Genomic DNA, 17668 nt, shown 5'->3' with positions numbered 1-17668 from the left:
ATATTATACTATTCGAAGCATTGGATTCCAGTGGGTGCTGATTGTTTCTGACTTGTGTGATCCAAACATTTCCAATAGTGCCGGAGCATTGTTAAGTCCAAAAGTCAAAATTTGTTGAGAAAAGACTGATGTAATCACTTTTTAACAAGCGAAATACTCCGCTTCAAACCACATGACCGAATCACCATGATGATGCACTAACAACAACGATCACTTGACCACAAAAGGTCAGTTGTTTTAAATTGCGGAGATATATGAAATCAGCAAGATTGTTTATTTCTGTCGTCATTTTCAGCCATAACCGTAACTTTTATAGATGACATAGTTGAACATGGTGGTCTGACCTGATGTTTCTGCTGTGCTTATTTTATGTAGTGTGCTGCTTTGCTAACGTCTTTGATAAACCAGATCTACCAGCACGGAAGCTGCAATGTGCTACGGTGGATAGGTGTTGCAGCAAAGTGCATTTTAGTCACCTAAAAAGGGTGGCTAAAAACCTACATCGTTTGCTCAATGCTGTTAAATTTTAAAGGTGTGATGCAGGGGGTGGGGGGACATTCAATGCGTCATTCGAAAACTTCAATCAAACTTTGAATTTAAAAAAATAAACACAGTACAGCTGTAATAAATACTCTATCTGGGGAAACCATGAGACCTCCATTTAATTTCAATAAACTGGTTGTACCTCCACCAAAGCACATCTCTTTGAGCAGAGTTTCTTCTCTGGATGTGTCCAGCACAAACTCGTCAAAGCAGGGGTCAGACGCAGGGTGGAAGGTCCTCAGAGACTCTGTGGCCCTCTGGATCCTGGAAACATGCAAGGCAGACATAACATGATAAAAAAAAAACTCATATCAGCGAGTCTCACCTCAATTACATTACTTTTGTTAGTTCATCAAATACAATAAGAAAGACACAAAATACGACCCCTGTTCATTTACAGTCTCTTCCTCCTAATTAAATCAGGTGTCTTCTACCATGTTATAATCATCTTAAACTTTGGCATCATTTGTTCCATCTATATTTATATTGACTCTCATAAGTGAAAAAGAGGATTAAAAGTCGTCGTCGACAGGAGAAAAGTGTGCAGGCTACAGTATCATGCTCTCAAGAGTGAAAAGGTTTTGTGATTATCCAAAGCTGCTAATGGAGATCAATTATTCAGCTTAGAGCAGAAGACACAGCACGGACTGGACATTGCTGCATAAGTCTCTCCTTAACTGCCCTTCAGTTTGTAACCTATGTGCACGTGGCCCCGTGTGTTCCTGACACACTCCCGTCACCCAAACACATAATCAGATTGATGCTCTCGACACTAAAATAAACAGACCAAATCCCACTGGTGAAATCCACTGGCAAACTGGGAGGCATGGCTAATTATAAACTCTATGTGTGCAACACAAATGAGTCAGAGGAGACTTCAGTCTGACTGTACAGCCTGTTAAATAATCATGTTTGGCTTCTGTTATTTGTAGCGAATGTATCCGGTAATTATTACTAAGTTCCCTAATTATTAATTTAACAGTTTACAGTCAGGATTTTAGTCGTGAAAGCTGTCAATAACAATTTCCGTCAGGCCCGGTTCAGCTTCCTCTTAGCAAATTGAAGGAGGATAACTTAAGGACACCAGAGATGCTTCAGCGTGGTGTTCGTTTTAGGTATAAAAATAGGTCATGTTAATTGCCGACTCCTTTCTAATTCACATATTCCCATCGCAAATGTCAAGTACTTCAAGATTTTAATTGTCATTTTAGAGAAGTGGTACAATTTAATAACATGTGTCCTGGTATGTTTCAATTACATCTAGAAAAGTAAGTTACAGTTTTGATGCCAATGTAAAACAAGCTTCTTGCATGTTACATTAAATACCTAATTTGAGCTTTAAATAGTTACTATGTCTTTTAGAAAAAAACCTTGTTAATTTCGTCAGTAATTTTACCTTTATTTGATAATTGTAAGGTGTACATATTTGTGTTATTCTTATATTACTATGCTGTTATCTATTATATTAATTCATTTTCCATAACTGCTTATCCTGTTCAGGGTTGTGGGGGGGCTGGAGCCTATCCCAGCTGACATTTCGAAAGAGGCGGGGTACACCCTGGATAGGCTGCAACATTATCACAGGGCTGACACATAGAGACAGACAACCATTCGCGCTTACGTTCACCCTACAGACAAATCAGAGTCACCAATTAACCTGCATGTCTTTGGACTGTGGGAGGAAGCTGGAGTACCCTGAGAAAACCCACACTGATACAGGGAAAATATGCAAACTCCACACAAACGAGTTCCCCCACCTTGGGGTTCGAACCTCCTACCCTGGGTGGGGGAACCAGGAACTCTTGCTGTGAGGCGACAATGCTAACCACTGCACCATGCTACCATATTACTTTATATATTATATTTAGTACTTCACTACACAATATCAGAGGCAACATTACAAGCCTATCACTGGGGGAACAGGTTTGACTGAGCTAAGCCTGTCTGAGAGAGCCAGTAACTATATTGGCATCTAGAGTGACTAAGTGTACTGCTCCATTAGCATCTAATTTATACTAACACTAGAAACCTTTGATCCTGGTTAAGGTTAGCTCGTTGGTCCTATGATCTATCAGTAAGTGGTTATCAGCTTGGCTACAGCAATATATCTGTTGATTATGATTTGACTTTATGCTGAATAGTTTTATTGAGACCAGGCTTGTATCTCCCAGATCCCAGTGCTTATAAGCAATAAACAGATCATCACTGCATTGACACCAGCACTGTCTGTGTTTTTATGTTAGGGTCTAACTGCCAGCAGTGAATTCACCGTCATCATCAAAACACAATGCAGAGACTATTGGCTGTCACCACTGTCAGCAGTATAAAAGAGATTTAAGGGGGGCATTATAAGATGTGTACAGATAGTCAAGAGAGGAAAGACTCCATGACATCCATTGCATTAACCTTTTTGCTTTGTCAGAAAAATCTGTAACCTCAATCACATGAGCTTAAGCAGGTGGATTTACACACATCATTAATGTAGTGCCAGAGATACCCACATATTGTAGGCTTTGTTGTTTGATCAATGTTAAGACTAGCCATCTGTTGGGATTTGGGGGATTTTGGTCACTCTGATATCGTGATTGAATAAGGCCTCTGAAAATACTGTTTCAAATCTTAAATACCATTCATACCATTAACTATTCATGACTGGATAAGCAATAATCAAAATTTATGACTTTTTGAAATTCAAAACCACAGTATTACAGTTAACATGATACAAGTTCTCAAAAGGACACTTAACAGAAAGTGAAACTTAAATATGGTCTCCTCAAAGCCAGACTCCACTGACAAAAACAGTCCTTTTCACCTCGCTGAACACAGCAGCTGCTGGTCTAGCACTGCCTCGATTGGTAGTTTGTTTATGTTTTTGTATGACTTTGTCATTATGTGACTTCAGTGTAGCCCAACTAACCCACTAAACACTAAACTAACTAACTGATCGAGGCAGTGGTAGCCCAGCAGCTCCTGTGTTCAGCGAGGTAAAATTACTGTATTTGTCAATGGAGTCTGGCTTTAAAGAGAGCATCGATAAGTTTACCTTTTAGGGCAGTTCTGTCAGAAATGTCTGTCTGTTTGGAGGTACTGAGCATACAACTGGATAAAATGAGACTTGGATTCTTCTGCACAAGTTGTGTGAGAGTTTGGAAACTGATAGTTTTGCTGTTGTTGAACCTGGACCCCTATGACTCCAATTCATCAAGATTTTTCTCTTGTTTTGAATTCCTTGTTCACTGAATCATTTAAGCAAACAACGTAGTTTTCTTCAAAAAAAAAATCACAATAACACAGGGTGAGTAGCTGATATAGAAATGATAGAGGATGAGGTATTCCTTTAACTTCTGACTCTTTCAGCTAAGTGAAATGAACAGTAGATACCTTAACTGCTTGGTCTTGTACCAGAATTACTAAACATGGTTTTCAATATTTTCTTTGATGTAAACATCAGCAAGTGCCATTTCATTCTTCATCATTCATTCAAGTTAAATGTCACTATCACCCAGCTCTACCTAGTGTGTAGCTGCTTTGCAGTCTGTACAAAGCAGGACTGATCCGTCTCTTTCAGCACCTCCTGAGCATAGCCCACAAGACCACTGTTCTCCAGCATGCCCTGGTACTCCTCCACCTGGGAATTATTTGTAAAAAGGAAGGGCATTAAAACATTTTGTATTTACAAATCGTTAAAACAGGTGGCTTTGTATTAAAAAGAATCCTCAAAAAAAGAAAATCCCATAAAATCCCCTGATTAGACATTCAATGAAACAATTAAAGATGTGCTCTTCATGTGTTTAATGCACGAATTATTTTTCTACCATGCAAAAATATGAGGAGTAAAAAAGCATGTGTGTAGAGGACACTCAATAGGGGTGAAACTCAGTCCTGGTATTTCATACCTGAGCCCTGAGTTGGTCCAGGCGTCGGTTTCGGGACTGTTCGATGGACCTCAGCATCTCCGACTTCCTCTCCTGCAGCGTCTCAAACAGACGCTCAAAGTGCTCATTGGCTCGGCGCTCTGCTAGCTGGCCATTTTCCTTTAAGAAAAACAAATTTGTTATTAATTTGTACAAAGCAAATAAAATGTTCTCCTCACATCTGTCCCCAAATGCAAGCATCTCTGTAGATGGGTTATTATCGTAGTGTTGAACTCATCTTCATTGGTCGACTACAAACATGACGTATCATCTGAAACATGTCAGTAGCTACCCATTAGCCACTTAGCACAATCATTACTGCTTTGCCGACTGCGTCATTAACAGGCGGCTCGCTCAGTGTGTGACGTGCACTTGTAGATAAAATATAGGCCTATATTAATGAAGGTTCATTAGTACGGTTTTGTATTTCTCTGTAATGTAGCACAGTGTTAATGTTACTGATACTATTCTTTCTCACACCTTCAACTCAAACCATTGTGTTGCCCCGCCCAAAACATATAATTTAATAATTAAATTAATATGGTAAACATGTGGGCGACTCGTCAACTAATGGCCCTGAATGATGACTATTGGTTGACTAGGAAAATTCTTAGTCAGGGGCAGCCCTAGTTGTTGTATTAAAACTTTGTTTTGACAGATGATTTATAAATACAGATGAAGGTTTAAGGATATTAAGTATTTAAGTAAGTAGAAACTTAAAAGTTCACATTACACAATTTAAGTACATAGAGAAGGGTTATTGAACCCAAAACTGTTTAATAAAACAGAGCATCTCAAACACATCAGTCACACACTCCTCTCACAAAACACCAAAGCGTGGGTGTGTTTGAACACTAACCATTCAGGACCAGCTTCAAAGTAAAACAGGAACAAGCTCTGAGGCTGAAACTCAGACATGCAGGAGGGAAACTAGTAGGCAAATTCAGTTTCCTTGTTTGTGTGGTTTGCATACTGTTTGTTTAGTGACCTTACTTATACGTACACAGATAATGTGGAATTGTTCCTCACCTTAACTGACTGGTTTTGTGAAAGCTATATAAATATTTGTACTGTGTAACAAAAGACAACACAGTTTAACTCTGCTTTCAAGAGCTATCAAACTAATAAGATTTGAAGGGGGCATATAAGAGATGTGATTTGGGAAGTGGAGTGAAAAAAAGACCTTCTGCAGCATGACTCAGCTCTCTCACCTCTGTCTGATTGATGAGCTGCTCAAGATCAGTAATCTGAGCCCTGACCTGGTCCTCTTTGCTGATGAGGTAATGGATACTCTTGGCCAGCTTCTCCTGAGGAGAGAGAAAAACAGCAGCACATACAGTGAGTCTCATAAACTGAAGCACTGACGCAGCACTAAGACGACAAATAAGATATAACATACACAGCTGAGGGGATATCTGCGCTGCATACACAAAAAGTTAATTAAAATAAGTGCTTTTTCAGGAATACAGTGGGATTTGGGGACTTTGTGCTCACATTCCCATGCTCTGACATGGGTCACAACATTTTCCTCTCATCTTATATCATATTCACAACTGCAGCTGCAGCTGTTCGGGACATATGCAGAGTGTCCTGTGTGACCCTGTATGTGAGAGCCTGCGTCAGTGGGTGCAGTCAGCGTCAAACAGCATTCACTAGTATCACAATGATATGACAGTGCATTATTGTTCAAAGCAAATGAAACCCAAACTATTTCCTGGCTGACGAAGGATTGCAGGACATTGGATCCATCTTCCAACAATTTGTAGATACAATGCACACAAAATGATGGGGAACAAATGGTCCCATTAAATATTAAGCACCATGGTGTTTGTGTCAACACAGACAAGCAGATTCAGTTTCACACAGATTCTGCCTCGACTTACTGAACCACCTTGCATCAAATCCACAGAGCTGTGTGCTCATGCCAACAAGATTAAATTACCGTGTGATATGTTTCACTTAAAACCATTTCTGTTAACGGTTTGAATGTGTTGCCTGGTGCTGTCATAGCAAACAGACAGTCATAAAACACACTCCTGACAGTTTTGTCTCCACATAAGCTAAACCACACACTCAGACTGATTGAAATTAATTCTGCTGAGTGGCAAAAATCTGGCGACCACACACGAGACCAATTAGTTTTAACCTGGTTGGTCAACCTGGGGTTCAGTTTCCAAAAACAAGAGGGATTGATATCTAAGGTCCGGTGCGTGCCAGCACAGGTTCAGGTCAGACATTAATATTATAGCAGGAGATGAGAGAGGCAGGGACCAGTCAGAGGGTGGTGCAGCACAACAAAAACCTGCTGTTGAGGTTTTTTTGGTAAATACTTCTGGTATGACCCAACACTGGTCCCACTGAATGGAAAATATTACTCATCAAAAGGCTTTTTAACCATTCCCTGTTATTATATTGAGTTTGGTAAATCTAGGCTTAACTTCTGAGAATCAATCCGTCTACAGAATCATGTAAAAACACACCGAATATCATCACAGAATGGTGGTTACTGGCAACTTCATTGCACAAACATCAATACTTACAAGTTCCACAGCCACTTTGCTTGGCTGTGACTCCATTTCAAGCCTTTGTTAAAAGGGTTACTTTGGTACTTTTCAACCTAGGCCCAATTTCCCCATGTTTTTGTGTCTTAGTGACAAATGGGAACTCTCAAATTTTAAAATATGTCCAGCATTGAGCAAGAGAGCCGCAGCTGGTAGCCACAAACAGGCTGTAATGTAACCACGTGGGGCATATGCAACCTCAATGTACGTCCACTAAAGTGCTTGTTTTTGCCACTGACAGGCTCAGATTGCCTGAGGATGTTATGGAAAGGATTTCTACAGAGACAGACCTTTTTGTTAAAGAGGAAGATCATTTCTATTTAAACCAGAAACAGCCCTGAATTTGCTCTCACCAAAACCACCAGACTCTGTTTAAATAAACAGTCATTTTAGCATGTTTAGAGGCAGCATTTTTCCCCGTCTAACTGGGTGAATTAAGGGTTTATCTCAACTAAAATATAGTTGGTGATTGTTGGAACACTGGACAGACGATCCAAGGTGGCTTTTGTGAGTTTTATTTAGTTTCTGTCGACTTTGAATGAAGTGTGTTTCGTTCTGTTTATTTAGAGATGGAGTCTGGTGGGTTTGGCGATAGCCGTTTAAGGGCTGTGCCAGGTTAAACATAAAGGCTTTAACAAAAAGGTCTATCTCTGTAGGGATCCTTTCCATAACGTTATCAGCTACTTAACAATCTGAGCCTGTCAATAGCAAAAACAAGCAGTTCTAGTGGACATAGTGCACACGTGCCCAAAGTGGTTACAGCCTGTTTTGCCGCTTTCGGCTGCAGCCCTCTAGCTCATACTGGATCATTTTCAAAGACTGTTGCTCCCCTTAGTCAGTGAGACACAAAAACATGGGAAAATAGGGTCAAGGTTGAAAAATACACAAGCTACCCTTGAACTCTGGCACTGTGTTCAAGCTCAGTTTCTTCTTTGTCATCATTAGACTGTACTGTGTTACACTCCAAATGCAATTCCAATGTATTCAATTCGCACACCCACAAGTAGTCAACCTCTCTTTTCCCAAAGTGTGTAAGTGTCTGAACACAGTACCTTAAGGATCTTGTAGGCACTGCTCATGGAGGTGACTTTGTGGTTGGCGTGGGATCCTCCCAGCTTGCAGAGGTGACACACGGGTCGTTTGCAGACCTCACAGTACATGTTCACCTTCTCCATTTCATGCTCTGGACACATGAGCACCTGAGATATTAAACAGAACAACAATGAGTTAAAAATCCACAGACAAAGCACTTAGACTATTTTAATTCTACACTGATAAAAAAGATAGCTGAAGTGAAACAGGAAGATGACCTTAACTTAAAAAGCATCTAGACAGCTCTCTGTGAGCCATTTCCTGAAGTGTCTTAAAATAGATTTAAATCAGCAGTTTTTTTTCTGCCCAGATCCTCATCCTCAATTTATCAGAGACTGCATGTAGCCGTTTGATCAACTAAGAGACAAACAGAATAATGCAATACACTGACAAAGCCAGTTTTCTAATCCATTCAGCCATCACAGGTGAAGATGTAGAGAAATGTGGGACACATAATGAATCAAACTCCTCATTTGTGTCATTATTTCTATTGGATTATTTAAGATATTTAAGTTCCTCTCCAGAAACATTTAAAGTACGTTAAAATAATTGTGCTAATACTATTTTTTTTGTTCAAAATTATGTTTGTTTAACACATGATAGTTTAAAAAAGGGAGCTTCAAGCAGCTCTGTTCTTTCTCATTGAGAAATTTGCTGGCAGTAAGTTTCACTTTTGCTTTTTGCTATCTCCAGAGCTGCTCGCACTTAGTTGAGCAGTGAAAAAGCAGTGCACATCAAGATGGCTAGTGTTAGCATCAGAGACATAAAGAGATTCAGCCACACATGTTCGAGTCCCAGTCAGACCCAGACTCAGATGAGGAATCTGTTGTGCACAAATCCGATGACTAGCAGCATATAAGAATGCTCAGTATAGTTAGCATCTTTTATTTTTTTTATGCTGTTTGTAAGCTTGTTAGCTTGTAGGCTAACTGGGTGTTTGGTAGATAGCGGAAGGATACCCCAAGGTCCGGTTAACATCCACAACTTGCACACTCTACCATGTTTGCTGTCAAAATGTTCACTATGCTAATGCTAACTTTTGTTCTGTAAACTGAAAAGTTTGCTCTGTGGTTTCAGGTTTTTTTGACGGTGTCCTGTTGAAGTCTGTTTCCCAGTCTGTGAGAATTTTCTGTATTATGCACCAGTTGGCTTTTGTATTTGTGACGCACCTGATCTACTTTGCCTGGCGTACATTTGAATCTCAAATTTTGGGGAAGTGCACAGACATCGTCCCCTTCAATAGAGGAATGTGAAAACACCTCTGAACACAACACATGAACAGAAGAAACACATTTTTGAGTCGGGAGGGGGGCTTTAAGTTGATTTACCAGAGGGCCAAATACCACAAATGAGAGACATTCCTGACCGGCAATTAATGATCAGGAAAACAAGACTTTCAGCTAATTTCTTCCTAAACATTGTCTAACCATTTTAAGACTGAGCAAAGACTAATCTATACATGCACAGGTACATTTTTGGGTCATGTGACAACTTATCTCCTGAGAGATGTTCATAGTCCAACTGAGAGAAACTCTTGTTTGAGTCTTTAGGAAATAACAGATAAATACAACAGACAAAGATAAAGCCTTGAGAAGGCGGTGACAGTACTTGCCTTGGGCCTAAAGTTCGTGGTGGGACCAACATACTCGTGCTGAGCTTTGGGTGTGCCCCAGGGGTGGTGCATCTTGAAGCACTCGTTACAGTAGCTAGCCTTGCAGTCCATGCAGCTCTTTGTAGCCTCCTGCTGCTGCGGAGGCTTACAGATGTTACACATGATGGCAATGGCAGCGCGAGCGGCCTGGCGGTAGCGCTCCACAATGCTCTCCAGGGTGAAGTTGCGGAACAGCATGCTGATGCCGCGCTCACCGAGGTCGATGTCATGCTGGCAGCCCGGGCATGGGATGGTGGTGACCCGGGGAGTCACAGAACCTCTGCGCCACCCCGGGGACGAGATGGAGCCTGGAGGAGAGCGACAGAGGGCAAGTGAGAAAAGATCATGCGTAATATGGAGTCACAGCTTTGGGTCACCCAGTTTCAAATCTTGTCTGAGGCCCTATTTTGACAACAACGTTCTTTGACTTCAAATTACACTGCAGGCATAGTTTCCAAGAGAGTCAAATCGGAGCTTTGAAAAATGTGAACCCCCATTTGTGTTCAACACACTCTGGGCCGTGATTCACAAAAGCAGCATTACATCATCTGCGGGACTTGCCAAGTATGATCTTAAGGGAAAAATGCCTTTGACAACACATATAAGCTTTCACAAATAGGGCCTCAGTGTGTCTCCCTTTGTGCTTTATTTCCACAATGAACACTACTCCATAAGGTCACGGATGTATGGAGCAAAACATCAGCACAGGCAATTTATTGAGTAGATGTCATTAAAAGGAAATAAGTCCAGGAGGAGAGACTTTCCAAGAGTGCTGGGGCAGATTGAAGAGTGATGACATTCAGGAGGATGGCATCCTTGGAGCTTATAGAGAATGCACTGTCTGTATGAGAAATCAATTTTGCGCTGCAAGTCATTTAACATTTACCAGGGGAGTGAGGAGCATGGAAGTGCTCACAATGATCTGGACAAAGGAAATAATGGTTTCCTAAAATGAGTGATTAAAAGAAATAAAAAAGACAAATCACACCATTTTAAAATCAAGCAATGTAACTGAATTACACTGTGTGACGTAGCAAAATTGTAAAGAACAAATGTCCTGCAATTGAACTTTCATACCACATGTCCAGTTCAATGCATCAACACTTATTTTCACATGACAACAAAACTCCTCTTAAAGCCACACGGCTTTCAAGAGTTTCTCACAACAGTGTGCTTGTTACAGATGCAGCAGCAGCAGCATCGTAACAGAGCAGCAACACAGTAACATGAGGTGGAAGTAAAGGAACTGTTACACAAGGTCACATCACAGACGCAAGCATTGCGGGACGCACAACACTGTTAGCACACACTCAAACAAAGTCAGCAAACTGAAGTCACTACAAGGCAAAATAAAAGACAGAAATGTTGCTTCACGTTTTTGGGGGACAGGGGAAGCGAGGAGTGCTGGATTTATCTCAGATTGCAAGCCCGTTTTTCCACTTCGTTTCCGAGGACCTGGAAATTAAATCAAACACTCCTCAGGTAAGCCAAATACAGGAGAACCACTTCACTTTTGCAAAAAGGTGCAGCTTAGGGAAAAGCAGTGGCAGAACAGCAAACATAGAAACACTGACATGTGTAGCCATGTGCATGCCGTGTGACGTGAGTAGAACTAAAGACTGTGACAATGCGGGGACAGTTTACTACCTAGAGGTTAAATCTGTAATCTGACAACAACCTGCAGCTGTTTGCCTCCAATCAATCACCCCTCATACCTGAATTCATATGACGAGAGGTGGACTTAACACTGCGGTGTGACGTTAGGATGAACAACTTAGTCTGACGATGGTGATGAAGGTGACATGGCCTTGTTAGGACAAGTTAAGTCACTGGATGAAATGAGAAGTCTGACAGAAAGCCTTCAAATGTAAACCAACAAATGACGACTGTGAGTGCATGTATGCGTGTCTTTATTTACGTGCGTGTCATGTTGGGAAGCTGAACATTGACTCAGGTTCTGTGGTCTGTACTGCAGGTGTGAGCGTACAAGACCTAGGCAGGAGATGCCTGCAGCAAAGTGTGTGTGTGTGTGTTGATTTGTGGATCTGCAGAGGGACGCAGAGTTGAAGGCAGAAACTGACGAGTCATTGCAGAGCAAAAGGGGCTTGGTTGTTTTCCCCTGCACGGATCTTTAGACACAGTTTGATGCTTGAACTAATGTAGCATATTCTTTGTTTCACAGAGTTATTTCTGTAAACACAATCATGTCTGCATATCTAAATTCATATTTTATAAAACTAAATATGGTCATACAGTGGAGGGAATCTTGTTAAGTATCCAGGTAGAGTTCCATTTCATTTCTAATGCAATAAACAAATCTGTGGAGTCATGCAGCTAGTTGCACCAGCTATACACAAGTTCTCTCTTAACAATAGACTATGCAGGATTTTCTGTATAGACTCATACGGATATAATTCCTCTCAATCATCACTTAAGACCCACTAGAGGTGCGTGGCAGTGTATTAATCTGCAGAGTTTCTGCCCTCTGCCTGTATTTTCTTCTCATTTTTTGTGTTAAGGATGCTTATGGGCGTGTGCCCCCACAGTGCTCAGGTGAGGTCAGGACTTCATAAAAAGGTAGCGACCAGGTGCCAGACCATAAGCAGCAGGCATCCAAGAGACACAGCACCAATAAAATGCAAATATAGTGAGGCAAAACGCCAAACGAGAGTGAATCTGGGGTCGGCTTTTACTTTTACTTTCACTGCTGAGCATTTTTATAATGAGTTACAGACAATCCTGCATAGTACATTGTTAAATAAGGGTGCAGAGTCCACACTAAATGATACACTGAAACTAGTTAGTTTGATCATAAAGCTGTGTTGATGTTAAGTTGTTAGGTTGCTATGTTAAACCCTTAAAATGTTAGTAGCACATAAACCCCAAACTAAGATAGAAATTACATTTAAACTAGGCTATGTTTGAACTTATGCATAGCTGGTGCATACCAGCGCTGTTAACCTAGAAGTGCTGATTGTTCTATTGCTATCCAAACATTTGTTTTGACATTTTGCTCTGTCAGTGGCTGCCCGAGAGGGGATTTGTAAGACTGTTACCTGCACATAACTCAAACAAATGGAAAATTAGACCTATAGCAACCAGTTGACTAATCAATGCTGATCAACAGAAAAATAAATCTCCAGCTACTTTGATATTCCAATAATCGTTGTAATTAATCATGCTGAAATGGCAGAAAATGCTGTTTTCAACATTTCAGATATGGAGATTTTCTACTTTTCTCTGTTATTATATCATATTAAACTGAGTATCTGTGGGTTTTGGACTGACAAAATGACATTTAAAGACATCACCTTGGACTTTGAGAAAATGGGACGGAATTTTTTTCACCATTTTCTGGTATTTATAAACCAAATGACTAATCAAGATAATAATCATTAGTTGTAGCCCTATAGGAAATTCATTGCCTGGGTCCAGACCTTTGAATTCACCCACTCGACTGAGTCCGCTTTGACTGATTCGGATTCTGGAGACGTAGTGTGACGAGTTGAAAATTCTGTCTTATATCAGGCAAGGAAATTCAGGAAAAGTTCCTGGATGTAATGGTAATCCATTCTCTGAAAGGCTGAACAGAAAGAAATCATTAAAAAGGTCTGAATTTACTTTTTATTTTGTTCTGCTTTAATTTGTATTGGTATTGATGACACCACAATGTCACTGTTTGCTACCATCTTGTTTATTTTTGAGGTAATGCCTATTATAATGTATTCTTTAAGAGGATTAGTATAGAGAGACTATTTTATATGTGCTTTAAACACAGAGGAGAATGACATTTCTCTCTTAAAAACACCCACTGAGCATATCAGATAACTGCATCAGTCAGCCTAATCCGACCAACAAAACTATTACTCAGTCTTGTTTTACTTGGCCGTCAATTTGACACTTCTCAATTCATCATGCCCAAAATGATTAGAGGTGAGCTGAAACAGGTCTGCATTCTTATAAACTGTTTCTCAAACACTAATGATTGTTGACTGAAGCATAAACTGCACCCTGAGGCACACAGACAGCAGTCAGTAAAAGCTCGTTAAGAATTTCAGCAAGCCCAAACATATTGTAGGTTTTCTTTCTGTGCTTGTGTGTGTGTTAAACTCAGAAACAGAGACTAAAAGTTCTCCATCTCAATTAACCTGCTTTACTTGCCAACATGTTTTACGAAATGAATGCAAGGCTTAGCTAGCATACACACACACACACAAACACACACATTCCTGTCCCCCTTCAACTCCTAGGAAACATCCTCACCCCTTTCTCACCAATTTTGGTCTTTCAGTTCCTTTTTGTCACTCGCCAGAACTCCACGACATGGACTCTACCTCTTTTCGATTTTCATCTCTCCTGCGTTACTCCACACCACTCCTCTTTCAGTGTGCTTCCTCGTTTGCTGACTCATCACTGCCTCAAGGTTTTTACCCGTTCTCCTTTCCCTTCACTAATTCCGTTTCTAACCTACTTACAAAATTAAATACCAAAGTTTGATAAAAAGCCTTGAGAATAACCTCAAGTATTTGCCTCTTCTTACTGTGATATTTAAATGCCTATTTAATCTGGATTTGTTTAATTACGTTAAAGCTCAGTGGACATTTTTAAGGGGAATATGCCTTTTAATTCAAATTATTATTACCTGGGATTAAGTGTCTAACAAAGAATAACTTAACATCCAAAATGTAGCAACAGTAATTCTCCTAAAAACTGAGTTTCATACCAGTGGTGTGAGTTTGTATGGTCGTGTAGACAGGGGCTGAAGTAGACTAAGTAGAGAAAAGGTTGAACCAAACTAGGGTTTCACAGGGGTTCTAGTAACACTGTACTCACTACTACAGCTACTCAAAACACGGAGCCCGCGTCTACCTCGACTTCCAAACGACCTTCGCACTGTGGCTGCAAGCAATGAACAGAGAAGTGAGGTGAGACCAACAAGAAAAAAGAAACAATACATAATGTGAAGTGACGTGAGAAACCTTATTGTTTTTATATAAACAACATGACATTTGAGAAACACAGCCAACATAAAAATAAAGTAAAAATCTGGTAATGCAGTTCAGAGTGAAATACAGAACAGATTTAAAATATACATACAAGACGTGAACAGTTAGAGTGAACAATTAACTCTTGATTTGTGCACTTGTTAACGGTTTATATTTGAGCACAAATGCATGCAACTTAAACCAGAATTTAACTTTTCAGGACTGAATGCATCACATTACTGTGACATAAATGTCCTTGTCAGACAATTTTCATCAAGGGAATAGTTTGGCATTGTGGTAAATTTGTGGCTTTCTTGCTGCATATGAGGCTAGACCCAGGAGACGGTTAGCTTAGCTCAATCAGCATTAGGACTGAAAACACAGGGAAACGGCCAGCTTGACTCTTTCCAAAAAAGGAAAAAAAAACCCATCCTCCTACCAGGACAATAACAATAGTACCATCCATTTACACTTTCAGTTTTTGTGCAGATTAAACAAACTAGGTTTAATGTGTTTATTGACTGGTCACTATACCCCTCCCATCGGGCTGCAGTCATACAGACCTTTTTCATTATGGAAGGTTCCTATTTGAGTGACATGACTCAGAATTATCTAATTGGCAGCCATGATAAGGGCCGTTGGCATTCTCTAAATGTTAAGGAAAGGTGCTTCACTGTTTCCTTTCTTGACTCTTTCAGCATTATATGATACACAGGACCATCCTCTACAAAAGAAAAGAAGATAATGCCATTCCACAGTTTCTTGTGGCAGCAACACTTCAAGCTCAGCTGTTCACAAAAACAAACAATAGGTTTATTTATGCATAAATGTTACACTCATTTGCAAACAATTATACTTATTGGGGTCGCACAATGGTTAGATTTAGTTTAATTGGTGACTCTAAATTGGCCGTAGGTGTGATTGTGAGCATGAAGGGTTGTCTGTCTCTATATGTCAGCCCTGTGATAGTCTGGTGACCTGTCCAGGGTGTACCCCGCCTCTGGCCCAATGTCAGCTAGGATAGCTTCCAGCACCCCCGCAACCCCCAACAGGATAAGTGGTTACAGAAAATGAATGAAAAAAAATATACTTACTAGGATTAATGTCAATAAATATGAGTGGACAGGAGGGTGAGCGTGAGCAACCATTCTTAATGTGACAACCTTTTCGTTTCACTTTTGTGACTGGTGGCCTATATTTCTTTTATATTCCACTTCCAATCTTGGTTATAAAGTAATATATTTTACCATGAAGGTGTCATCATTTACATAGCCTACATGAAACAACACGGTAACAACACCTGAGATGAAGCATCCAGGATGCACTTTTAGTCGTCCATTTTCAGAACACTGTAGTTTGGTTTCACTACAGCAGGCCTACGTCAATAACATGAACTGGTGCATAATTAGCAAGAAAACCAATGAGCATATTTCCCCAACATGTCAAACTATCCCTTAAGAGCACTCACACCATCTTCACAGTGCACTTGACAAGAGTTAGCTGTTGAGCATAAATGCATCATGCCCGCTTTGAGCCCCGGCAACATAAAATAAATGAAGTTTAGAAACAATGCTGATGAGGTTTAGTAACCGCCTTCCCTCTGTCCATGCACAGCAAGGCCTGTACGAGCTGCATACCGATAAATATAGCCTTAAGTCTTTTCTTTCTCTCCCTTCACCTAATCCCTCATTCATTCCTTACAGGCAGGTTGCGTCACCATGGCGACCAATGATCTGATCTCCCAGTGTTGGAGGTGGTGGGCAGAATCACTCGGTTGTGCTGTTTGGGTGTTACTGTGCTCATAGCGTACTGTGAGGTTTCCTAAATATTCTTAACACACGGAGAATTTGTGTTTTGTAATCTGCTGATTAAACACACTTAACACGGGAACAACCTTATTGAATAATCCCCGAGGGAATTCCACTTGTACAAATCCCGTGAATGGACTAAATAAACTGCACAGTTTCTTTACGAGGCGCTGCTAAATCAACTGTACGTTTGAAAGATGTTTTTACACACTGTGCATCAGCTCTGAGAGAACAGAAATGACAGAGGTGTCCTTGTGCACATGCTGGCTTCCAGCAAGGTGCGAGATTTGTTTACTCAAAAAGCAGAATTTGATTATTTCCTGCGTCAACAGATGCGGCCCTGCCAGTGAATAATGAACTCATTCAGGTTGAATAGGGAGTCTGAATGAGGCAGGCTGTGTTTGAGAGCCCAGTCTCAGTGGTTTTGAACCATGAATGGCTGAATGGCTCCAAAAACGGGTTCACTTCACTGTACTCTGGGGATCTCTTTAGCTCTGGGGCTCAGTGTGGCTCCGAGGCTACTTGGCATCTTAGATAAATGGATACCAGGCTCAGTTTTCTATAGTGTGGGCCACTGATGATATGTTTAATGTCAGTCATTCTGACTCAACGAAATCACTTTCATCTGTCCTAAATCCATACTACATATTAACATATTAAGTGTATAAACTATGTACTAGTCTTTGTAATTTAGTGGGGTTTAATTCAGTTAGCACTCAAGAAGAAAAAATTAATACCAGTAAGAAATTATACAAAACCTTGGAGCTTGAGTATTAAGGCCAATTAAACTTCACAAAGGTGTATTTTGTTTTGGAGGTTTACCTGGAGCCGTTTCATCACCATCTATCTACAATTAGATGCAACTTTATTTTCATCTGTGAGCAGCTGCTCCATTTCCTCCAACATCACACCCCAGTCGCCAGAATGTCGGCATTGTACGTTTCTACAAACCATGGATAGGTTACATTTGTACGTTTCATATGTAGCAAATATCTTGAAATTTTATGCTGAAATTTTTAATTCATGTTGTGATAACGCTGTGGTTAATGTTAGGCACAAAAAATTTAGTTATGGTTAGGAAAAAGATATTTGGCTTAAAAATACCCAGTTTGGA

The 17668-nt window shown here is 40.3% G+C and overlaps 1 protein-coding gene across 10 annotated transcripts in view; it reads right to left on the bottom strand.

The window, feature by feature from the left end:
• The window catches only part of trim36 (tripartite motif containing 36), a 49369-nt gene that overhangs the window by 20057 nt on the left and 11644 nt on the right, over positions 1–17668 (bottom strand). For 3 of the 10 annotated variants that reach the window (XM_050050514.1, XM_050050515.1, XM_050050517.1), the window contains exons 3-8: positions 9723–10069; positions 8071–8217; positions 5669–5764; positions 4440–4577; positions 4056–4171; positions 686–807 (exon numbers count right to left, since the gene is read on the bottom strand). In XM_050050514.1, coding sequence (XP_049906471.1) covers positions 686–807; positions 4056–4171; positions 4440–4577; positions 5669–5764; positions 8071–8217; positions 9723–10069 — 966 coding nt within the window. Of the gene's footprint in view, positions 1–685; positions 808–4055; positions 4172–4439; positions 4578–5668; positions 5765–8070; positions 8218–9722; positions 10070–11135; positions 11217–14594; positions 14661–17668 lie in introns of all 10 variants that reach the window. The other 7 variants (XM_050050505.1, XM_050050506.1, XM_050050507.1 and 4 more) reach the window with 4 other exon arrangements.

The sequence above is a fragment of the Epinephelus moara genome, chromosome 8, assembly GCF_006386435.1.
Source record: "Epinephelus moara isolate mb chromosome 8, YSFRI_EMoa_1.0, whole genome shotgun sequence".
NCBI lineage: Eukaryota > Metazoa > Chordata > Actinopteri > Perciformes > Serranidae > Epinephelus > Epinephelus moara.
This window is presented reverse-complemented; position numbering and strand designations above follow the sequence as displayed.